The sequence below is a fragment of the Cupressus sempervirens genome, chromosome 4 (assembly GCF_028749045.1).
Source record: "Cupressus sempervirens isolate cs-2001-9-10 chromosome 4, ASM2874904v1, whole genome shotgun sequence".
In the NCBI taxonomy this organism is placed as follows: domain Eukaryota; kingdom Viridiplantae; phylum Streptophyta; class Pinopsida; order Cupressales; family Cupressaceae; genus Cupressus; species Cupressus sempervirens.
This window is the reverse complement of record NC_143121.1, coordinates 893983393-894009533: the sequence shown is the minus strand read 5'-3', so window position 1 is coordinate 894009533 and position 26141 is coordinate 893983393. Positions and strand designations below refer to the sequence as shown.

The 26141-nt window shown below is 37.5% G+C and overlaps 1 protein-coding gene across 2 annotated transcripts in view; it reads left to right on the top strand.

The window, feature by feature from the left end:
• The first annotated feature begins 1763 nt into the window (after positions 1-1763).
• LOC149564277 (uncharacterized) overlaps positions 1764-26141 on the top strand; it is a 59469-nt gene continuing 35091 nt past the window's right edge. Inside the window, exons 1-3 of one of the 2 annotated variants that reach the window (XM_089827326.1) lie at positions 1764-2155; positions 2804-2922; positions 3911-4067. In XM_089827326.1, coding sequence (XP_089683452.1) covers positions 1974-2155; positions 2804-2922; positions 3911-3987 — 378 coding nt within the window. In that variant the 5' untranslated portion in view covers positions 1764-1973 and the 3' untranslated portion in view covers positions 3988-4067. Of the gene's footprint in view, positions 2156-2803; positions 2923-3910; positions 4068-26141 lie in introns of those variants that run through there. The other variant, XM_089827325.1, reaches the window with a different exon arrangement.

The following is a 26141-nucleotide window of genomic DNA, read 5'->3' as shown; positions in this document are numbered from 1 at the left end:
TTCTTTATCTCTAATATAAAATTTTAAAAATTTTCTCTTCTTTTATTTCATACAATTTTATGCCTTTTCTCTTGTATAAGCTTACACTAATTGATTAAGAAATACAAATATTTATATTTATAAATACAACATTTTGTAATAAATTAAAATACATTTCAATGTTACATATTTAGAAAGACCTACAATGTTACATTTTTAGAAAGAGCTACAATATTGCATTACTTAAATGTTAGTGTGTACTCTTCACCTTCTTTGAGTAACAAGTGCTAGTTTTAGCTTCTTTACGAACTTATCCGAAGGGAAGATAACCAAACACAAGTTTGACGTAAAATCTAAGAAAAACATCACAAGCTGTAAAATTGACAAATCAATAGGCCCTTTTTGGTTGGGGAAGATGAATTTGGCTCAAAACCTTATTATCTCATAACTAGGTTTTCAAAAACCTAGTTTTGCATTTTGGAAAGATAGTTGGACTGTTTGGTTGACACAAAAGAAGAATATACAAATCCATATTCTACGTTTGGTTGCCAATTTAGAATTTGGAATTGAAATGGAATATGATTGGGAGAAGAGAAGATGGGTGGGAGAAGAGAATTGTTTTCAAAGCCGCCGTCGTCGTCCAAAATAGAGAAACCCCACAGTTGTCGGGCAAGAACAATGCAAAGAAACCCACAACCGTCGCCAAACAAACCCAAAGCCATGAAACTAGCCCAACAAAAAACCCCAACGACTCGCCCAACAAGAAACCCGAACAACTCGCCCAACAAGAAACCCAAAATAACCACGATTTTGGCAGACCTGATTATTTTATTAAAACACATTCATAATAACCCAAAATCAGGTTTTAATTTTGAATTCCATCTTTCGATAGAAGATGCATGTTCCAATTTTGGTCAAAAATGGAAGACGAAAGTGAAAATCAGATTAAGTTTAAGCAACTAAGGGTCCATTTGGTTCGTGGAATTTAAAAAATCCAGATTTCTACAAACTTTGATTTAGCTAAATCAATGTTTTGTATATCTTCATTCCAATTTTTGGGATTTTATTGAAATCGTTTGTTTCACTCGGAAGATGCATGTGAAGACACATTTTTATGTGTAAGCTTGGAGTTGAAGGCAAATTTCAAAAAGTAGTCCAATCTATTGTTTTTACACTCCTTAAAAAACAAAATCAGGTTTTGATTTTCAATTCCTATTTTTTTTAGGAAGTTGGAAAACCTGAGTTTGAGGCAAAATTGGAAGTTTCGTATTCTAATTCCATTTTGCAAATTTTGAAACAAACACACAAATTTTCAAATTCGGATTTTGAAAAAGCCAATTCCTGTCATCTTCCAAAAACCAAACGGACCTTAGGGTCCGTTTGGTTCGTGGAATTTTAAAAACCTGAATTTCTACAAACCTTGGTTTAGCCAAATCAAGGTTTTGTATATCTTCATTCCGATTTTTGAGATTTTACTGAAACTGTTTGTTTCACTTGGAAGATGCATGTGAAGCTGCATTTTTATGCATAAGCTTAGAGTTAAAGGCAAATTTCAAAAAGTAGTCCAATCTATTGTTTTCACACTCCTTAAAATATAAAACTAGGTTTTGATTTTCAATTCCTACTTGTTTTAGGAAGTTGGAAAACCTGATTTTGAGGTAAAATTGGAAGTCCCGTATGCTAATTCCATTTTGCAAGTTTTGAAACAAACGTACAAATTTTCAAATCCAGATTTTCAAAAAGCCAATTCTTGTCATCTTCCGAGTACCAAACGGACCCTAAATGCTGGTTTTTAGCGCCAAAACCAGGTTTTGGCCCCCATATCCCTATTCCGCCCCTCATCTTCCAGCACCAAACGGGGCCTAATATTTTTCAGGCAGGAGCCCGTTTTTGGGTGGGGCAGGGTAAAAACCATAAGATCTGGCCTTTCTAAATTTCTCTCAAAGCCTCCGGTACAATCTACTAATCACTACTCAGAAATTGAAGCTGCATACATGTCAATGGCGGCTCGTTGTGGAACTTTTGCAAGGTCCGTGAAGCCCGCATTTCATTCACTGAGAGCAGTTGCAGAGGCAGGTGGTCGCTCTACTAAGTCAGCCACCAGAGCTTCTTCCCGCAAAAATACACTGGGAAATGACAGTTCAAGATCTCGGAACTCTTTCGTTTCTAATTCAAGGTTAATTTCGAGGGTGCATTGTTCTCTTGCGAAAATGTCAATATTTTTGGCATAGGGTTTAGTTTTTGGATCCTTGAGCTATTTCGGAATCTAGCTTTCGGTGAGACGATTTAGATGTAGAAATTGATCTTGTGGCACTTGTTATACAAATGGATACAATAGAAATCATACGCAATTAATGGTTGCCGTTCAATCTGTTGTAGTACAATCTTCACACGCTTTAAAAAATTATTCCGAGCTGTGAAGATATATTTGATGTTAAAATTGTTAAGATTTTAGATTGCTAGTTTACCTTTCCAGGGTTCAAGGTGCAATGTGACTATATTCAGTGTGTTTCGGGTTCAATATTAATATATTTAATCTGATTATATTTGATTTGAACATGTTCAAGTTGTTTGAGATTTGAAATTTGATTTTCAACGCGAGTACATTTAAAGTATTTAGGATTTAAGTTGATTATGTTCAAAATATTTTAGGTTTAAGGTGATTATGTTCCAAATATTCAGGGTTTAGATATAAGGTTTAATGCAAAAACATCAGGATTGTTTAGATTTTAATGTTTGATGTGATTAAATTCAAAGGTTAGGAGATTGTATAGAGGCAATACATAAGGTTTAGGCTTTTTGGCTTACAATTTTGCTGGTGCAGGTTGCCTACAGAGTTAGGGTGTGCGATGTCAATGATGCCGCTGCACAATGCGATGGCTACAGCCAGGCTTACATCTCATCTTAGTGTTAATTCCAGGAGCTGCAGCGCGTTGTCTCAGGGTACCCTCTGCTGCACTTCTCCAGATCGTTAATATATTACGGTAGTGAGTCTGCAATGATTCCCATGTTCCCATTGCGTAACAATTTTGCCGATACTTGAATTATTTGGGCTTTATGGGCTATTTCCTATTTTTTGTTCAAACAGTTTCAATGCATTAACAGTTATTCCTTACATAAACTAAAGATATGCTATCCGTGTTAAAGTTAGAGTTTTACCTATTTACCATACCCCCTCTTTAGTAAAATGCTTCAATAAATTAATTCTGATTGCTGATTATCAACATCAATATCATTTCGAAGATGCTTAAAAGCTGGAGAAAGTGAAAGATTTACTAACAACTGGCCTTTATGAATGGAAAATTACTAATTATTTTTATTACTAAATTAGGGAAATAAGTCGAAGGGAATATAGGAGAAATTTTGTTTTTCGAAAGCCATTTCTAACATTTACAAAGCACACTCGCATCTTGTTGTGTACCTACGGATATGATATTGTAATGTATTTAGGTGGATGTGTTTGTTGACATATGGCACTCATCACCTAAGTTGTTTAGATTGGTCATGTAAAAAATTGTGCAATTACTTGTTTTAGGTGATACAAGCCTTCATTGGATTCACCCCTTTGTTATATTACTAGTCGGTCTATTAAAAAAAGTGATTAATTAAAGGGAGGTGTGTTTAGTATGATATTGTGTTCGTGATATAGTATACATGTGTTACATCCCAAATTTTTGACCTAATTTTAAACTTGCTCATAACTGTTGGATTTAACGGATTTGTTTTTCATGATCATGTGAAGTAGATAGTTATTTATATCCGTTGTATAAACTATTAATGAAGATGATCGTTAACCATTAATTGTTATATGATGTTTAGCAGTTGCTTGATTTTGAAATTATGGTTAATAATTTAAAGTGTTTTAAATGTTTATATGCAAATTATTATGGAATTGTTATTATGGTCGAAGTGTTTTCATGGGTGATTGTAGGAGAAGATGAAGGGGGGGAAGCATTGCTAAACGGGATCATCGGTGTAATGACCCGTACCAGTAGGCCACTGGATTGATCAAATGGTGGAGACTGAATGCTGTAGATGATATGGTGAAAGTGCAACTCCACTGGAAACTCCAAATCAGCAATTAAGCACAAATGAAATGACTGAAATATCCTTCCCCCAGCTGCAATAATTCAGGTGATCTCTCACACCCTCAAAATTGCGTACCAATTGAGAATTTTCGTTCTCAATGGCCAATTGTAACTATTTGCAGAAACCCTAGGCTCCACAACGCACATAAGCAAAAATCAATAATAAATCTTGATGATAGACAATGAGCTCTCAATGCCTATTTATTCTTTTTTCCTTGATAAGTCGGCCTCCCTTTTTAATTTTTCTCCACTTCTTCCAGCAACCTCTAGAAGCTTTTTTATATATTTAATTTATAAAGTTACCTTGTAATATATATTTTTTAATTGATAACTTTATAATTAATTTCCTCCCAAAAAAAAATGGGACATTACAGGTCGGCCCCTCCTAAAATTGCTTGGCCTCAAGCAATCTTAATGTTGGATGCTGCAAAATCACTTCTCTCTCCCAAGTAGCATCTTCAATAGGTAAATCTTTCCACTTAACTAGATACTCTTTGATTACTCTCCTGCGAAGCTGCTTCTCTCTACTATCCAAAATGAATTCTGGCACTAAGATCAATTTCCCTTCATCATCCACGGGAGGTAATACTGTAGAAGGCATCACATTTTGACCCAACGCCTTTTTGAGGTGTGATACATGAAACACATTGTGCACTCGACTATCTGTGGGAAGCTCCAACTCATAAGCCACCTCACCAACTCGTTTGATGATCTTGAATGGTCCATAATAGCGTGGCTTGAGTTTCTCGGTACCACTCTTTTTGAGAGTGGACTGCTTATATGGCTGCAACATGAGGTAAACCATATCATTTACCTCAAAACTATGCTCAGTCCTCTTCTTGTCTGCATATTGTTTTTGCTGGTTTTGAGCTCTAGCAATGTTGTTTTTGAGAGTAGCAACTATATCCTTACTTTCCTGTAATAGTTCATCTGCACGGGGTACTCGACTGTCTGCCAACAACAAATCTAAGAAACTAGGTGCCTCATAATCGTAAAGTGCCATGAAGGGTGTCATTTGTATAGTCATATGATATGTATTATTGTAACAATACTCACAGAGATATATCCATCTGACCCAAGCTTGTTGTTGATTTGCCACATAATTCCTCAAATACCCTTCCACCCATTTGTTTACAATCTCTGTTTGACCATCAGTCTGTGGGTGATAACTGGTACTAGGTGTAAGCTCAGTGCCAGACAACCGAAATATCTCCTGCCAAAAGTGACTCATGAAGCGACTGTCCCTGTCACTCACAATTCTCCGAGGTAACCCGTGTAATCTAAAAATCTCCTTGAAGAAGACCTCTGCCACCTGAGTTGCTGATTATGTAGCAGCGATAGGGAAGAAGTGAGCATATTTTGTCAGCCTATCCACCGCCACATAGATACAATCACGCCCTTGAGCCCTAGGCAAGCCCATAATAAAATCCATAGAGATGCACTCCACTTCCTATCAGGAATAGGAAGTGGCTGTAGGAGCCCTGTTGGATAAGTGTGCTCTTGTTTGTTCTGCTGGCAAACATGACACGCACATATTGCAAAACATCAGCCTTAAGTCCCTTCCAAGTAAATCGTTCCCGTACTAACCTGTAAGTCTTGAAATACCCAGGATGGCCTGCTGTAGGTGAATTATGGAATGCTCTCAAAACCAATTGCTTCACTTTCGATCTTGGGACTAAGTAAATGCTGTTCTTGTAAATGATCAAATCATCTATGAGAGTATCTGGTGTCGATTGTTGTCCCCTCCACTATAGAAGAGGCCCACGTGTCTTTGGCATATTCTGCTACAATCGAGTGTTGCCAATCCTCTGATATCTGAATCATAGAAGTGAGGTGTGGCCTACGGGATAAAGCATCTGCAACAATATTTTGTGTCCCCTTAACATATGTGATATCAAAATCATATGCCTATAACTTACTCACCCACTTCTGTTGACGATCATTCAGGTCTCGTTGTCCCAAAAAGTGCTTCAAACTATTATGATCAGTTTTAATACAAAATTTGCTGCCCACAAGATACTGTTTGAATTTGGCCAAGGCATGCATGATGGCCAGCATCTCCTTATCATATATGCTGAATGATCTTTCAGCCCCTCTAAGTTTCCTACTTTCATAAGCTATAGGATGCTTGTCCTGCATGAGTACAGCACCAACTCCCTCTCTAGAAGCATCACATTGAAGCTCAAATGGTTTCGTGAAATCAGGCAATGCTAATACTGGGCATGTAGTCATTATTTTTTTGAACTGCATAAAACACTCCTGTGCCTCCCGAGTCCACATAAATGCCCCTTTCTTCAGCAAATCTGTCATGGGTGCTGCATGTCGTGAGTAGCCACTAACAAACCTGCGATAGAATCCACATAGACCAAGGAACCCTCTTAACTGTGTAAGGTTCTCTGGTGGTGGCCAATCAACAATAGCACGGATCTTTTTAGGATCCATTCGCACTCCTTCCACACTAATGATGTGTCCAAGATACAACAATTCTGTCATTCCCAAATCACATTTGGACTCCTTGGCATACAAGTACTCGCTCTGTATAATGCTTATACTGTCTCCAAGTGCTCCAAATGTTCCTGCCATGTCCTGCTATAGATCAAAATATCATCAAAGAACACTAGCACAAATTTCCTCAACTGATGGTGGAAGACCTTGTTCATAGTGAACTGAAAAGTGGCAGGTGCATTAGTCAAACCAAAAGGCATGACTACAAACTCAACATGACCGTAATGACATCTAAAAGCAGTTTTTTCAATATCCTGCTCTCAAACTCTGATCTGGTGATAGCCTGATCTCAAATCAATTTTTGTGAAATAACAAGCCCCATGCAATTCGTCTATTAGCTCATCGATGCGTGGGATGGGATACTTGTTCTTTATAGTTCACTTATTCAACACCCTATAATCAATACACATTCGTAGAGTTCCATCCTTCTTTTTTACCAAAACAATAGAAGATGCAAAAGGTGACTTACTTGGTCTGATGTGTCCCATTGCTAGCAACTCATTGATGGTCCTCTCGATCTCATCTTTGAGTTGTTTTGGGTGCTGATATGGTGTGATCATGACAGGCTTAGTACCTTCCTCGAACTTGATAATGTGCTCAATACCTTTGTCTGGTGGCCTGCCTGGTGGAATCTCACTGAATACCATCCCATACTTGATTCTCAATTTTTGAATATCTGGATGATATTCAGTCTTATGTTGCTCCCCCTGGGTAGGCATCAAGGCACATATTGCTGCCTATTCTATATTATTATGCCTGGCTAATCTCTTCAATTGCCTAAATGAGATAGTCCTAACATCACCATTAATAGCCTTCAGCACATGAGTCCTGCCATCCACCACGAATCGTATCTCCATATCCTCTAATCTTAGGGTAACCTCCTTCAAAGAATGTAACCATTGCATCCCAAGTACTATGTCCATGTCACCCATGTTGACCACATGATAGTCTACCTTAAACTCAATGTTGTTTAGGCGCAAAGGTAGATCTCGCACCATCCTATCATAACGAAGAGTATATCCATCAGCTACCTTAACTCTTAGTCCCTCGAACTCCTCAGTAATGAGTCAACGTCTCTCCACAAATCGTGCATCAATGAAATTATGTGGGGCACCTGTATCCAACAGAGTAATAATCTTTTGTCCTGCCAAGACTCCTCGAAATTTGAAAGATCCCTCTCTTTGAATACTAGACAGACGTGCCTCCTATAAATGTATCTCTGGAGCCTCTTTTTTCTCAGCGCTATCTACCTCTTGTTCTCCCTTTACCTCATCAGGATCCTCATCATGGTGCTCTGAGATGTCTGAATCTGAACCTTCATACTAAGCCCACATCACCCGGTTAGCCTTCCCCTTAGGCTTCATAGGACAATCATGACCAAACTCATAGGGACCTTTGCAAAAGAAGCATAGCTTCTTCCTATGCAAGTCATTAAGTGTTTCCTTATCCCAAGGTGCAGCTAGCTTGTCTTTTGAGTCACTAACCTTCTCTTTACCCTTGCTGAATTCCCCTTTGTTATCTTTAAATGATGAAGAACCCTTTGAACTAAACCGATTTGCTGGAGCTACAAGTTCCATACTGCGGGCTTTCTTCATGGCTTCCTGTAATGTAGGAGGATCAAAGGCCTTTACCCACCCCTTGAGTGGTTCAGTTAATCCCTCTGTGAATAAAATGACTAGCCTCCTTTCTGAAATGTCAGGCACCATCACTGCAAGCTTCTGGAAGTCATTGATAAATTGTTCTAAGCCTCTTGACTGTCTCAATTGGGCTAACTCTCGAAAATAAGCTTCAAGGTTTTTTTTATCAAACCTTTCTATCAATCTATCCACAAACTCCTGATAAGTGGTTACTTGATTGTGTTGCAATGTGATCATGCCATGTGTCCACCAATCATGTGCTGCCCCATCTAAGTGTAAAGTGGCATACTTGAGTGCTTCAATTTCTGTCATAGTCTTCAGAGATAGGAAAGTATCCACCTTCTGAATCCAAGCACAAGCAGTCATTTTTCCACTGCCATCAAATGTGGGTAATACCAACTTGTTGGTGACCTGTTGCAATTCACTGTGTTTATCTACTTGCTATTGCCTGACAACTCTATAATTCAGGTACTTATCAAATGTCCATCCATCTTGTACATATTTTGGTAATGAATTCCACTCATTCCTTGCTTGTCGGAGTTCATCTACAATATCTGTTATCATAGCATCAGGTGTGCGTGCTGGAGTTTCTTCTCTAAATGTAGGACGTGTGGGTCTGTCAGCTTTTCTAGATCGTGTCATATGTTGTGATCCTGCTATGCTCCTGTCATCCTGGTCATTATTATGATTATTCCTCCTATTTTTCCCAATCAAATGTTGCATCATAACCATCATTGCCTGTGTACTTGCCTCTATTGACTGTAGAAGCCTCTCCTGTTGCTGTAAAGTCTCATCATTTCGCACACTTCTGGATGGACTTTGAGAATGTCTCTTAGCCATATTCTTAGTTATGCTGGTTCTTTTGTAAACTAAATTAAATGGTGGCTGGGTAACCCTATCAGGCTGGCAGGAAACCGCTCTGATACCACTGTAATGACTCGTACCAGTAGGCCACTGGATTGATCAAATGGTGGAGACTGAATGCTGTAGATGATATCATGAAAGTGCAACTCCACTGGAAACTCCAAATCAGCAATTAAGCATAAATGAAAGGAATGAAATATCCTTCCCCCAGCTGCAATAATTCAGGTGATCTCTCACACCCTCAAAATTGCGTACCAATTGAGAGTTTTCGTTCTCAATGGCCAATTGTGACTATTTGCAGAAACCCTAGGCTCCACAATGCACATAAGCTGATGCAGGAGCATCCAGAGGTATAAGGGCAATCCTGTGTCACCCAAAAAAATGTACTTAGACTTAGTTTTTGTTTCATGTCTTTACATTTTTGGATACCCATTCGGGTCAAATAAAGGTTCCAACTCTCACAGTTCCACTATCAGTGTGTTTGAAAATCCCAAAAAAAATAGGAGTATGCAATTTGGCTATCATTTTGGTAACCTAGAAGGTGTGAATTGGCTAGATGAATGTAATTGTGATTTAGAGCATTCCAGAAAAAGAATCAGGTCAAAAGGCCCCACGGTTTGAAAGTTATTGCAGTTTTTTGGGTTTTGGAGACCTCCTAAGAATGCTTCAAAGTGAGGTTAGGGGCATTAAATGACCTCGAAAAGGGTCAAAAAATGAGGGACGAGCAAAGCTGGTCCATAGGGCTATAGAGCGCTTCGAGAGCTTTTCGAAAATGTAAACGGTTCGTCAATCGGAGCTACGGTTCAAAAGTTATGCCTCCCGGAAGTTCGGTTACCGTTTCTGGATTCTTCTAGATTTGTACCGACTTCTAACGCCGCTTCTGGAACCTTCTATTTGGTCGGTGGATGCCTACTAGCACTTTCTAGAATGTACCCCTAGTCCTTAACCCTCCGGGGTCTATTTAAGGAGATTTTTGGCATTGTAAAAGGCAGTTCGGAGTGGAGTTTGAGAGGAGGTGCCATAAGGAGAAATTATCTCCAGATTTATGCTATTGTAAGCCCTTAGGGCATGTTTTGAAGATTATTTTCTCTGCACTGTTTAGACTAGCTTATTTTTTCAATTAATATAATTTTCCCTTTCTGTTGGTTCCATTCTGTTCTTGGGTTGTGTCCCCATCAAGTGGTATCAAAGCGAGTTTTCCTGAGTGTGTAGACAGAGCGCCGACTGTGAGGCAGTTTGCACCAAGACTGTGTGGTTGTGGGTTCGAGTTAGAAGATGCCTCCACGAAGAGAGCGTGGTGGAAGGGCCAGAGCTATTAATCTTGAGGAGGTTAGAGCCCTCCAAAGGCAGGTGCAGGCATTGCAAGAGGAGCTTCGTAGAGGAGCAAATGTTGCCGCAGGTGACAACAGTGAGGATGACAATGAAGAAGAAGTAATGGGACCAGAAGAGGAATTTGACGGGGAAGTTCTGAATCCTGTAGAGGAAAGGCTTTTTAGGGCCATTACTAAGTTTGGGAAAAGACCTACAATTGAAGTGGGTGTATTTTCAGGAAATCTGAAACTAGATGAGTTGATTGATTGGATCAATGAACTGGAAGAATACTTTGAGTATGAGGATATAAGGGACCTAGATAGGGTTAAGTTTGCAAAGGCCAAACTGAAAGGCCATGCCAAAATCTGGTGGCAAGAGGTTCAACTGGAAAGAAACAGAAGAGGAAAGGAGAAGATCACAAGATGGGATCGCATGGTGGACAAATTGAAGAAGCAGTTCATTCCTGTGGACTACGAGCTGGATCTATTTAAGAAGATGCATGCGTTAAAGCAAGCAGGAAGATCAGTCCAAGAATATACAGAGGAGTTTTACCGACTCTTGATTAGAGTGGGACATGCAGAAGCAAATAAGGAGATTGTTGTTCGTTATATCAGTGGGTTGCGACCTAGCGTGCAGGAGGAATTAAGTCTGGTAAGAATGACCGGCGTTGAAGAGGCATACCAGTTTGCCCTACGAGTTGAAGAGAAGCTGAATAAGAGTTTTGAAGGAAGACAAAGAGGGCGCGGTCAAGGAGGAAGGAGAAGTGGTAGATCATCTGGAGGCTGCAATGAAACCCAAAAGAAAAATGAAGATGTGGGTACTAGCAAGAACCAGAGGAATGAGGGTTTCAACCGTTCCCATGATCAAGACTTTGGGAATCAGAGAGGAAGAGGTAGAGGACGTGGACAAGGAAGAGGAGGCTTCCGTGGTACCTGTTTCCATTGCAATGAAGAAGGTCATCGTGCCTTTGAATGCCCTCAACAACAAGGAAGGACAGATAGGAGAGCTGAGGGCCAAGCTAGGGTTGCTCATGTGGATGAGGATGCACAATCATCACATTTAGAGGATGCAAAAAGAGGAGAGACCTTGGTAAATGAAAGAGTCCTACTAAGTGGTGAGAATGAACCAGGACAACGGAGGAGTTTGTTCCGTACCAGATGCAAGTGTGAGGATAAATGTTGTGACGTGATCATTGATGGTGGTAGCATTGATAACTTGGTATCAGAAGAGATGGTCTCTAAGCTGAAGCTCAAGAGGGAGAAACATCCCTAGCCCTATCGAATTTCTTGGGTAAAAGATGATCATAAGGTCCTGGTAAGTGAACAATGTTTAGTGAAATTCAAAATTGGGAGTTACCATGATGAAGTTCTTTGTGATGTTATTTTGATGGATGTTTGCCATCTATTGTTGGGTAGACCATGGCAGTTTGATAGACATGCAGTACATGATGGACATGCAAACACATACTCTCTGACAAAAGATGGAGTTCGCCACAAATTGAAGCCCATGAAAAAGGAAGGTGAAAAGGTATGTAGCAGTGCTAGGATTTGTCTTGTTGATGGAAGAAAGTTTTTAGATGGCATGAAACATCAGCATATGTGCTATGCTTTGATTCCTAGGAAAGATAAAGAAGGTAGTAGTGAAATACCACTTGAAGTTTCAGATTTACTAGGGGAGTTTGGAAATATTATCTTTGATAATATTCCGGATGGATTGCCACCAGTAAGGCAAATCAGTCATCAGATAGATCTGATTCCAGGAGCTAGTTTGCCGAACAAGGCTGCTCACAGGATGACTTCTACTGAAACAGAGGAGCTAAATAGACAGGTTCAAGAGCTGTTGAGGAAGGGCTTGATTCGTGAGAGCCTGAGTCCATGTGTAGTACCTGCAGTACTCGCACCAAAGAAGGATGGAGAGTGGAGGATGTGTACAGATTCTCGAGCTATAAATAGGATCACCATCAAGTACCGGTTTCTTTTGCTAAGTATGGATGATATTATGGACTGCTTGAGTGGAGCTCAGTACTTCACAAAGATAGATCTGAAGAGTGGTTATCATCAGATACGGATTCGAGAAGGAGATGAGTGGAAAACAGCCTTCAAGACCAAGGAGGGTCTTTATGAGTGGTTAGTCATACCCTTTGGATTGATGAACGCCCCAAGCACCTTCATGCGGCTCATGAATGAGGTACTTAAGAAGTTCTTGGGAAAATTTGTTATTGTCTATTTGGATGATATCTTAATTTTCAGCAAGATTTTGGAAGAACATTTACTGCATATTCGTAGTGTTCTTGAAAGGCTAAGGGAAGAGAAACTGTTAATTAATCTGAAGAAGTGTATCTTTGCAAAAAGGGAGTTAGTCTATTTGGGGTTTGTTATATCACCTGAAGGTCTCAAAATGGATCCAGAGAAGGTAAAAGCCATCTTGGAATGGCCTACTCCAAGGTCTGCTACTGAGGTAAGATCATTTCATGGTCTGGTTAGTTTTTACAGGAAGTTTATTAGGAATTTCAGTGGCATATGTGCACCCCTAACTGATACAATAAGAGGGGATAGAAAAGAGTTCAAATGGACTGTAGCAGCTGCGAGAAGTTTTGAATTGCTGAAGAAGAAGGTAATAGAACAGCCTGTGTTGGCACTTCCAGATTTTAGAAAGGTTTTTTAGGTAGATTGTGATGCCAGTGGCAACACTATTGGGGCTGTATTAAGCCAAGAAGGTAAGCCTATTGCATATTTTAGTGAAAAATTGAATGATGCAAAGAAGAAGTATTCTGTTTATGATCAAGAGTTCTATGCAATAGTTCAGGCCTTAAAGAAATGGAGGCATTATTTATTGCCAAAGGAATTTGTTTTGTATACTGATCATCAGGCATTACAGTACCTAAATAGCCAAGGTAAATTGAATCAGAGGCATATGAAGTGGGTAGAGTTCTTGCAAAGCTATACATTTGTGTTGAAGCATAGAAGTGGAAAATCTAACAGGGTTGCAAATGCACTAAGTAGGAGGCAGTTGTTGCTTACAGTAATGCAGGTTGAAGTAGTTGGATTTGATGAACTCAAGAATTTGTACCTTGAGGATCCTGATTTTGCTGAAGCATGGAAAGCTTGTAAAGAACCTGTTGCTGTAGATAGAACCAAGTGGTTAGACTATTTGATTCAGGATGGCATGTTGTTCAAAGGTAGTCAATTGTGCATTCCAAGGAGTTCCATGAGGGAAAATCTGATTAAGGAGAAACACAGTGGAGGAATGGCAGGACATTTTGGTCGAGATAAGACCATTGCCATTCTTAGAGAACATTATTTTTGGCCTCAAATTTCACAGGATGTGAAGAAGTTTGTACAGAGTTGCTAGGTTTGTCAAGTTGCCAAGGGGTTTAGTCACAATACTGGCCTATATCAGCCATTTCCTGTTCCATCAAGGCCATGGGAGGACATAAGTATGGATTTTGTTCTTGGATTGCCAAGGACACAAAGGGGTAATGACTCAGTATTCGTGGTGGTTGATAGGTTCTCCAAAATGGCACATTTCATTCCATGCCACAAAACTCATGATGCTGTCCATATTGCAGACTTGTTTTTCAAAGAGGTGGTAAGACTACACGGTCTTCCAAGGAGTATAGTTTCTGATAGAGATACTAAATTTGTGGGGTATTTCTGGAGGACATTGTGGAAAAAGTTGAGAACAGACTTGAAATTCAGTTCCACGCATCACCCACAAACTGACAGTCAAATAGAAGTGGTAAACAGAAGTTTGGGCAACTTGTTGAGATGTTTAGTTGGGGATAAGCCCAAGGGATGGGATTTAATTCTTCCACAAGCAGAGTTTGCTTACAATAACTCTATAAATAGGAGTACTGGAAAATCACCATTCCAAATTGTATATGGGAATAGCCCAAGGACTGCACCAGAGCTGAGGAAGATAGAACAAGGGGAGAGGACAAGTGCTGAAGCTGAGAAATTTGCTGAACATATCAAGCGTCTACATGAGGAGGTTCAGGCACACATAACCAAGATGAATCAAGAGTATAAAGCTAGGGCTGATCAAAGGAGAAGACATAAGGGATTCCAAGTAGGAGATTTAGTCATGGTGCACTTACGAAAAGAAAGATTTCCAGCCGGTACTTACAACAAGCTGAAAATGAAGAAATTTGGCCCCTGCAAAATTTTGAAGAAACATGACTCAGGAAATGTATATGAAGTGGAGCTGCCAGATGGTATTCAGATTTCTCCCATTTTCAACATTGCAGATTTAACAGAGTATCATGATGATGGTGCAGATGAGGAGCTGGTGTTAGAGCCATGTCCAATTCCTGCTTCTAAGAAGGAGGAGATAGAAGACATTCTAGATCATCGTGTGGGTAGGAGTACCAGAAGCAGGCAGTATGAAGAGTATTTGGTCAAATGGAAAGGACGGCCGATCGAGGACTCAACTTGGATTTCAGCAGCTGAGGTTTCCCATTTGGGATTTCCTCTACCATTCATCAAGTGACAGGGTCACTTTTCAATCTACCCTGGGTGTCTGATGCAGGAGCATCCAGAGGTATAAGGGCAATCTTGTGTCACCCAAAAAAATGTACTTAGACTTAGTTTCTGTTTCATGTCTTTACATTTTTGGATACCCATTTGAGTCAAATAAAGGTTCCAACTCTCACAGTTCCACTATCAGTGTATTTAAAAATCCCGAAAAAATAGGAGCATGCAATTTGGCCATCATTTTGGTAACCTAGAAGGTGTGAATTGGCCAGATGAATGTAATTGTGATTTAGAGCATTCCAGAAAAAGAATCAGGTCAAAAGGCCCCACGGTTTGAAAGTTATTGCAGTTTTTCGGGTTTTGGAGACCTCCTAAGAATACTTCAAAGTCAGGTTAGGGGCATTAAATGACCTCAAAAAGGGCCAAAAAATGGGGGACGAGCGAAACTGTCCACAGGGCTATAGAGCGCTTCGAGAGCTTTCCGAAAATGTAAACGGTTCGTCAATCGGAGCTACAGTTCAAAAGTTATGCCTCCCGGAAGTTCGGTTACCATTTTTGAATTTTTCTAGATTTGTACCGACTTCTAACGCCGCTTCTGGAACCTTCTATTTGGTCGGTGGATGCCTACTAGCACTTTCTAGAATGTACCCCTAGTCCTTCACCCTCCGGGGTCTATTTAAGAAGATTTTTGGCATTGTAAAAGGCAATTCGGAGTGGAGTTTGAGAGGAGGTGCCATAAGGAGAAATTATTTCCAGATTTATGCTATTGTAAGCCCTTAGGGCATGTTTTGAAGATTATTTTCTCTGCACTGTTTGTACTAGCTTATTTTCTCAGTTAATATAATTTTCCCTTTCTGTTGGTTCCATTCTGTTCTTGGGTTGTGTCCCCATCATAAGCAAAAATCAATAATAAATTTCGATGATAGACAATGAGCCCTCAATGCCTATTTATTCTTTTTTCCTTGATAAGTCGACCTCCCTTTTTAATTTTTCTTCGCTTCTTCCAGCAATCTCTAGAAGCTTTTTTTTAAATTTAATTTATAAAGTTACCTTGTAATATATATTTTTTAATTGATAACTTTATAATTAATTTCCTCCCAAAAACAAATGGGACATTACAATCGGAATGGGATACTTGCTTAGTCCAATCAAACAAGATTGATAGGTATGACCTTAAACTTTTTTGGTAAGGACTTAACGACTTGAACATAGGATACATCTAGACCTGCAAGAGTTATTAAAATAAATAATATAAGAAACATAAAATAATTGAGTTAAAATATAAAACGTACCTCAAAGGATTTAAAATGATCTTTCACCGTATATATATATATATATATATATATAAATGAAGTGGCACCGTTAAATTATTTTCTTATAATATAACGATGCCACCTCACTAATATATTTACATGTACATATATAAATACAAATTATAATAATATTCGAATTATAACCTTCCAACTCTTTTTCCATCTTTATTCTTTCCTTGTTTATAACCGATTAGACACTTGGCATAATAAACTGACAAATATTCTTATGTTATGGAAGCCAAGAAGTCACGACTATTCTTTTTAATTGAAGCCATGTGTAGAGATAGACATCTTTTTAAATACACCCGACTGCCTTGTATGTGCCACGATATTCAGTGAACATATTTGCCTTTTCCATACACCAGACTGCCTTGTTTGTGCCACAATATTCAGAGAACATTTATGCCTTTTCCATACACTCGACTGTCATACTCAAGATTGGCTCCTTTTAAAATCGACTCGTTCCTTATTCTACCATTGATCCATGCTCAAAGTTCCGGCTTCATACATCCATTGAACCTCTGCCAAACTCGGAATTTTTTGCAGGATATAAGCTATGTTCCCCCAAGTTTCCGGTACGGGGACCGCGGGGGACGGCGGGACGGGTTTTCGGGACGGCAAATTTTTTTGGTGATTTTGGGGACCGGGGGGGGGGGACGGCAAACGGGGACGGCTATATATATATATATATATATATAAGGAAATTTTAAAATATACATTGAAATTTGTAAACATACATGTCATTCATATGAAACTAAGCACAAAGCATGTCATTTAAATATAATAGAACCATAACATACAAAATTTGAATGCCATCTACGAAATAATATCTGATTTTACTATTTATTAATTTAAGTACCCAATTGTCAAAATGCATATTAATACAATACCAGAGAACATTGAACAATGAACATTAAGTTATTAACAATTGTCAATATCATAAAACTTATAATGATAAGCATGATAAATCTAAAAATCAAAATCAAAATATGCCCAAAGCTATAGGCCCAAAGGGTAGAGGGCTGCCATAAAGTAATAAGTATCATATTATCAATATATCATAATCATGTTCATGTTCAACACAAAAAGCAAAACATAGAAAATGAAGCAGACTGCTGCTCCTATTCTGCCTCTATTGCCATGGCATCAAAATCAGAGTCCTCCTCACTGTCATCCTCCACAGGAAGCGTAGTCTCATCTAATGGAATCTCAATCAGTCTTGGTGCTGTGTCATCCTCATCTATCTGGGCCACATCCTCAGGCTCAACATCCCATCGCAAAGTTGGTGTCTGCCTATACTTTGGAGTCTGATGATCGGCAAGTCGAAAAGCATGATGCACTGTCACTAGCTTTTTCGCTCTTTTAGAGGTAAGTCTATTCCTCTTGATAGAGTGGATATATGAATATGTGGACCAATTCCTCTCTGCAGTTGAGAAACTAGCAACCTGTGAAAGGAGGCGACTGACAAGTATCTTTAACTCAGGTGTATCTCTCCCATGCTAGGTCCACCATCCAATAGGATCCCTCTGTGCCAAAACAACTCTATCCAACTTTGCTTGTGGCTTACCCAAGTTTGGGCCACGAAGGTTGGTGAAGTCAAGGAACTGTGCACGAAGAGTAGAGGCATCTTGAGCTGAATACATCTTATCAATTGCTCTTGTGAAGCCATCCAAAACCTCAGATCATCACATCGGAGGCCCCTTCCACCCAACTGTGCATACCATTTGGGATTTAGGGGTATTCATTATGTTCCACCTCCGTGTCACAATAGGCGTAATATGCTCCTTATAAAAGCCCAATGTAGGATCCTTTGCCGCAACAATTCTCTTCATCTTACCCAACATGCTGTCAATAGTCTCATAGATCTCTCCCAAACTAGGAGCATCAGTATCAACATATCTAATGACATCAACAATAGGTGCTATGACAGAGCAAATATATCTGCAAGATCAAGATGCCAACAAAAATAAAAATCAGAATTAGAATTTTAAGAATTTTAAGATTATTAGTAGGAAAATCAGCAAGCAAAAGACTAATAGTAAATTTAAAAATCAACAACTTACTTTATTGTGGACCACCAACTCTCATCAAGGATCCTTTGCCTCACCGCTTTTCCTTTAGAGGACTTAGAATGAGACCATCGTCCCCACTCTGGATTCACCACCATCAATTGAAGGGCCTCATACACCTCAATCATCCTCTCCATCAAGATGAAATATGTGCAATACCTATAGCAACAATTAAAAATTAAAAATTTAAACTTAAACATTAATGATTAAAATTTAAAACAAAATGCATCACATGTAGGTAAACTTATAAATAATTTTTTTTAATAACTAAAGTTAAAACAAACTAAAAATAAACTATAATTATAATTGACATACCTTGTCTCGGTTGGTTTGAGAAACTCCTTCTTAGAGAAGGACCTGAATAGAGCAAGTGAAGTGCGGTGGTTGCAAATAAACATTTGCACTTCTCTAGCTTTTAGCACCGTGTGTTTCACCCATTCAATTTTCCCTATGTCCTTCAATGCATTGTTCAAGGAATGAACACAACAAGGGGTCCAAAATATGTGCCTATAAGCATCCTCTATCATCAAACCAGCTGATTTGCACACAGGTGCAGAATCTGTGATAACCTTTACAACATTAGAGGGCCCAATCTCCTCTATGGCATCTCGCAAAATGGTGAACTGGAAATTTGCATCCTTCTTCTTTCCTGAGCAATCTATGGCTCTCAAAAAATAAGAGCCAGCAGGGGATGTGACAATGATATTGATGAGTGGTCGATGTCTAACATCGGTCCACCCATCCATCACAACAGAGTAGCCTGTCCTAACCCAAGTGCGTCTCATATCCTCAAATAACAAAGCAACCTTTGAGTACTCTTCATCTAAGATAGTGGTTCGTAGCTTATGCTCACCGGGGGGTACAAATGAGGAATTCATGCTCAAAATATCTTTCACCATTTGTTTATAATAAGTGGAACGGGCTGCATTATATGGGATACCATTAGCAACAAAGAATCTACGAATGGATGCCTCACACTTCTCCTTTGCTTGTGCAGTAAACATACTTTCCATCGAGCCCTTCTCACCACTACTTATCTTTCTCTTCCCTCTAGACCCACTAGGGCTGCCACTAGTACCAATGGCGGATGAAATATGCCTAGATGATTGTGAGAGAATGGATGGTGATGCCACTGTCAAATTTTGTCCCTCCATTTCAGCCTCTAAGTGCAATCTTTGGCATTCTAATTTTTGTTCATCGGTTAGGTTAGGACAAGCTTTGACTCCTTGGCATGAAACACTTAAAAAATGTGACTTCACTCTTGTATAGTTGCCCCTAAAATCATCAAGACAAACATGGCAATCCCAAACCCTAGTCCCTCTCAAATTCCTTTTATCTTTTGGCCGAGGTGTGACATATTGGAGAAGAGGTTTTTTCCTATTGAAAGGACCCTTTGCAAAATTCTTCATAATGGCAGAAGGGCATTTAAACAAATCAGCTTTAGGATTGGGTTTTTGCCTAATGTCACTACTGGCAACATCAACCCCTACATTTTTCTTCTTCACTACTACTACTTGTACTCCCATTGCTGCTCATTGTGTTTAAATATGCAATTGAATAAATATATGAGCTGAAACAATGAAAAAATAAATAAAAATCAGACTTTGCAAGCTGCAAATTTATTAAAAAATTGATAGATGAAAGCACAAAGAGTTTTATACTTACTTGGTGGACAAAATAGAAGATCAAACTCTTGGTCAAGCTCTTGGAAGCAAAAATATTACCTCCTCTACTTGCAAAATGAAAACTTCAGCTGGCTGCAACATAAAATGAAAACCAAACAATTGTTAAAACAACTTAAATGTGTGGTGTTATATATATTTTAGGGTTTTTGGAGGACTGGGGCCCACTAGCCGACCAAGAAGGAGGCATTAAATGTTTTTTAAATTTTTTTTTAAAAAGTTTTGAGCATACAAAAAAGGGGGACGATCGGCCGTACTCGATACGGTCGGGGGACGGCTAGATGTCCCCTTTTCGCACTGGGTACAACGGGACGTCCCCCTTTTGTCCCCACCACGTCCCCAAGTTTCCGAAACGTCCCCTGAAAAAAGGGGACATTTGGGGACGGCTGGAGGATGTCCCATACCCGTCCCCTCGTCCCCGGGACGTCCCCGTCCTCGAAACGTCAAGTTTTAGGCCGGGTACGCATCCCCGGGGAACATAGGATATAAGTGTTGCCGTCCTTGTACTTGCTGCTGTATGTGTTTCTCCTTGCTGAAGTTGAAGCTGCCTCTATACATTGTGAAATCATTTGAAGAAGAGAAGACATCTAGTGTCTAGCAAAGGCTCAAGCATTTCTAGAAAATATACAAGGTCATGTGAATGATCATTCTTTCAATGTTGCTATATTCCCTTCATAACCATTAATGCTTTCCAAATTCCATATCAATAGACTTCAGGTTATACTCCTTTCTTATTTGAATAATGGTAGGAAATTGTTATCATAATTCATAGTAAAGTACCAAGTCATGGAATCATAAATTATTTAGCCAATGGAAGTTAAAATACAAAGAATTCATTTTTGCAAGTTTTTAATCATAGAATGTGAGATGCTCGAAGCAACCATTTGCCATAAATTAAAAAAACAGAGCCGATTGCTCTAAGAATTTGAACACCTAGGACTCACCAGCTGTATAGCCATGTAAAGGTGAAGAGGTGAGAATGATATCTGCAAGAACACGAAAGATAAAATCAGATATGATTAAATGAATTATATATAACCATATTTATTAGCTCATGCTTGTTCCTATAAATGTAACCTGTTGTCAAGTCGAGCGGTGGTGATCGGGTCATTGAACCCATCAGAAATCCTTGGCCAAGGTAGTTTAAAGGCATGTTTCCAATCTAATGATCACTTGATGTCAGTGGTGCCAGTTATGCAAACATGTCCGTTTCATAACTGAGCGGACAATCTAAACACCAGGATGCTCAGGTGGCTGGACTAAGAACATCCCAACCCTGATCTTGGGGTAGGGAGGGCTTTTCTAATTTAATAGACTGTGTGAAAATAAGTATGGTCCGAGGTTGGGAGGTTAAGCCTATGTTAATGCTTCTCCTCTTAACAAAAGCTGAGGCTTGCACAACCAGCTAAAGACCCTCCGGTTGATACTTGTATGTTTCTTTCCTTCTTTTCTTGATAATCATTTACTTATATGTAGAAAGGATAGTTAATCGATAATTTAGTTATTTAAGTTAATCAAAGTTACAATTATTTTAAGTTGATCATTAATACAGTTATTTTTAGTTGATTGTTAATCTAGTTATTTTAGTTGATCATAAATATAGTTATTTTCAATTGAACATTAATATAGTTCTTTCAATTGATCATGTTTAGTTAATCGTTAATCTAGCTATTTCAGATGATCATGGATACAGTTATTTTTGATTAATCGTTAAAATAATTATTTTCAGATGATCATTGATATGGATATGGTTATTTCAATTATTTGTTAAAACAGTTTATATCATATGAAAATGATTTCAATTATCTATTCAATGAATGTTGGAAAATCTTTATTTAAACTGTCTTTGTTTTTGATATGAAAAACCATTTGTTACAACATATTCCACAAGGAATATTGTATGTTTTACCCTACTTAAGGGTTCTTTGTGTTTTTGCATATATTGGATATAAGGCTTCTTGGCTTTTAAACATTGTGTGTGGTACAGGATTTGTCTTCTACATTGCATTATTATATGTGTAGATTTTATCAAGTGAGATCAAACCTACAATTTGGGCTATAAGGTGAGGAAGAGATCTTAAATTTTGAAAGTTTGCTTGTGTTAATGTTTGGTAGCTTTAGTTGAATAAACCCATGAGACTAAATTGAAGATATATATATATATATATATTCAATTGTTATATTAATTAAATAATAAGATGTCTCATCCACAATATAAGAGAGAGATCGCTGCTCTTGGAAAATATATACCGAAGAGGCAATATTAATACATTCACAGCAATTCTGATACATCAACATGGTCTCAGAGCCAAGCCGTAAATGTAAATAAAATATAATTCGAAAACCTCAAATATAAGGATTGCAAACGCACACTAATATTTGATACGTCAAATTCTTAAACACAACAGAACAATATTAATGTACATCGACTTACAGACCTGTTAGATATTAAGTTTAATCACCACGTAGGAGGATAGGTGTTGGTGTTTGGAAAGGCCAGCGAGGACAAAAGTGTATCTTCATATTGTCGAGGGTCTAATCACCACTCAAAATAGGAGAAGACATTTTTTAATAGTAGCAAATCAGAAGAAAGGATAGCATGGGGTAGAATGCAAGACATATATTGGAGGAAAATAATTTGAAGACATGTCATCATAGAAGAACATGAAAAGGATAAGATAAATCATATTTAAAAGAAAAGAAATATTAAAAAGGGACAAACTATTGGGTATCGTGGCATGTGCCATGATGACAAGTAAGGATATGATCTCCACTGATTACACAAAGGAAAGAAAAACAAAAAGAATAGTGAGTTACTAAGGAAACCCCAAGCTCGAACGTGGATAGCAAATAACACAAATTAAAAAAAACAACCATCAGCAAGGGATGACTTTGAAATGCAAACCCCAAGTGCCAACGATAGTCAAAGCTGACTTAGCACCCACGTGGTGGATGGTCAACCTCACGGTGAAGGACGATCAGATAAGGTAGACCACACATACAAGTGGGAAGGTATGTTATTATACTTCGATAAATATTAATTTCTATAAGATATGATATTTTTATAATGATAAATAATAAGGAGGTAGGTATATATATATATATATATATATATATATATATATATATATATATATATATATATATATATATATATATATATATATATAACAATTATGTGTATTATTGTTACATATAATGAATTGGTAATATAAATATAATTTTTACAAATTTGATAAGCATTTAATATAAATATAAGTGAACATATATAGATTAGAGTATATATATATAGAAGATAGAATATATGCTTATATGTCCAAAGTATGTATTTACATTAGATATTTATCTATATTATATTGGAATAATCTTATATTTATTATCCTTGAGTATTTTATTTATCTAATCAACTGTAGTCTCTCTCTAATTTCTATAGGTATTATAAGAGCATTTTTGCCTTGATCTTTTTTGAGAATTTTCTTGCAAAAAAACGAAGATTGATATCAGATTTAGAGGGGGTCTGACACTTATTCAAAGACAACTTTGGATGAGGAGCTCAAATGATCGATATTCGGAGGGGTTCGAAAGTCCATGTGTGTGATTGTATGATTTTTAATGGGCCTACCCCCTATGTACATCATGAGGAAATAAAGACTTTTAAATCATTATCACTCATATTTGCGGAAGTTATTGGAAGGTGACAATCTTAGAATAACCTAAATCATGATATACGTTTTTTGTAAATGTTGAATCATATCATGATGAATTATATCTTGTAAATTACAACTAAGTATTAGATGTCATTCACTTGATGATCTATGAGCTTTTTGTATAGATATATGACAAATATTTGGTGAATATTATGTGTTGATATTCTACAGGCCATTACCTTTTTGGGTACTTGGTGAATATCATGTGTTGATATTTTGCAGGCCATTACCCAAAGTATTTGGTGAATATCACATGTTGATATTCTGGAGCCCAATACTCATGATATAAAAATGGTGGAGGTCTTCTGATCAAAGATATCCTTAAAATTTGCCATTTCTAATATTACCAATGGTGCAATATCTATCTTGTGTTTATCCTACCTAGCTAAGAGGGAGTGTTAATGTTAAATAGTTAATTGTTATATTAATTAAAAAATAATGAATATACATGTCCCATGAAGGGACATGTCTCTCTATGTCTCATCCACAATATAAGAGAGAGATCATTGCCCTTGGAAAATATATAGCAAAGAGGCAATATTAGTACATTTGCAGCGATCCTGATACATCAACAACTTTCATCCTCCAAATGGCTATGGAAGTCTTTAGCAATTTTTACTAAAGTTGGAGGGCCATACAAGGAAGTACAATCTAAAAGTCTAGTTTTGATCAACAGTATCAAGCAGTGTGATTTTTCGTTAAATCACTTTGTAGGGCCACAAATCATAGATTTTTTTTTATGCCCATCACATGTTGTTTGCTTCTTCCTAGAGTCGACTTCAACTTATAATCTAGAAGAGAAAAGTGTTTTAAAACACTATTTGTTCATATAGAAATATAAAATATATTATTCAATATTTAAAACTGAAATATTAATAAAGAACAAAAAAATATGCTTATAAGGCTGATGTGGACTCCCAATTTTTATCGAGAAGTATAAGTTTTGTCATTGGCTCCTATTAGAGGCATAATTTTTTGGGATGATGATTGCAATTATTTTTTTGGCTCAAATAGGGATGCAACTTGATGCATTCCCCTTAGACCTACAATTATTGATTTTGTTCAAATCTAGCTTTCAAAGTTGATTGAAGTTGCAAGCTTTGTCTTCAATCTTTACATCAAGATGGCTAGATCTAAGAGTTATCACTATATTTTTGGGCACATCTCCACTATCCTACATTCCCTTGTGCATAGTAGAGGGTTAAGAAAGCTTTAATTGGGCGATAATCTACCGCATTGCCTATTTAGAAGACAATTCATTATATGTCGGTGAACACTAAAGGCCTTTTAAATCTACTGTGATCTAGGTCTATAGTATGAGAAGTGAGTTGAAGAGATCAACAATCCTAAATTACCATAGGGTCATTACTTAGATTGTAGCTATTTGATTTTTCGGGTCTGCTGCAAATGTATTAAGCACTGCCTTATTAGGTATGTGTGTTCCAAATGCAACATCCTCATATATATATATATATATATATATATATAGACACACACACATATTGAGAATAGGCCATTCATTAATCAGATAATTAATAATAATAAAACATTTAATCTCATATATATATATATATATATATATATATATATATATATATATATATATATATATATATATATATATATATATATATATATATATATATATATAACGACCTTATATCTTAATATAAAGAACACATAGACACACACATATATAAATTATATCTCATATATAATTAAATATAGGTTTATTTGACTAAAGCTATCAAACATCAACACTCCCTCTTAGCTTAGAAGGATAAACACAAGAATAAATATTACTTCAATGTAATATCACAAATAACAATTGTAAGGATATCTCATTTGATATCTCAAAAGATTTCCACCATTTGATATTGCATTCGATATCATGAATATTGGTCTTCTAGGATATCAACATATGATATTCATCAAGTACCCAAATAAGGTTTGATATCACATCTGATATCAAGAGTATTCACCTCCTAGAGTATTAATGATATTCACCAAGTACTCTAAAGGTTTTGATATCACATCTGATATGAAGATTATTGGCCTCCCAGAATATCAATGATATTCACCAAGTACTCAAAAAGTTTTGATATCACATCTGATATCAAGAGTATTGGCCTCCCACAATATCAATGATATTCACCAAATACTTTTTGAATAATGACCTTATAGAATTTTGAGATGCAAGACATTCACCATATACTCAATTTGTTTGATCTCATACTACATGTTAAGATCGTCACCTTATAGTAACTTCTGCAAATACAAGTGGCATCATTTGGAAGTCGTCACTTCCTCATGATGGACATAGGGGGTAGGCCCATTAGAATCATAGTCACACATATGGACTTTCAAATTCCCTTTGAATATCAATCATTTGAGCTCCTCATCCAATGATGCTTCTGATGGAGCGCTAGACTCCCTTTTTTCGTGCAAGAACATTCTCGGAGGAAAAGATCAAGACAATAGCTCTTTTGATGCTAATAATAATATTAACATTAG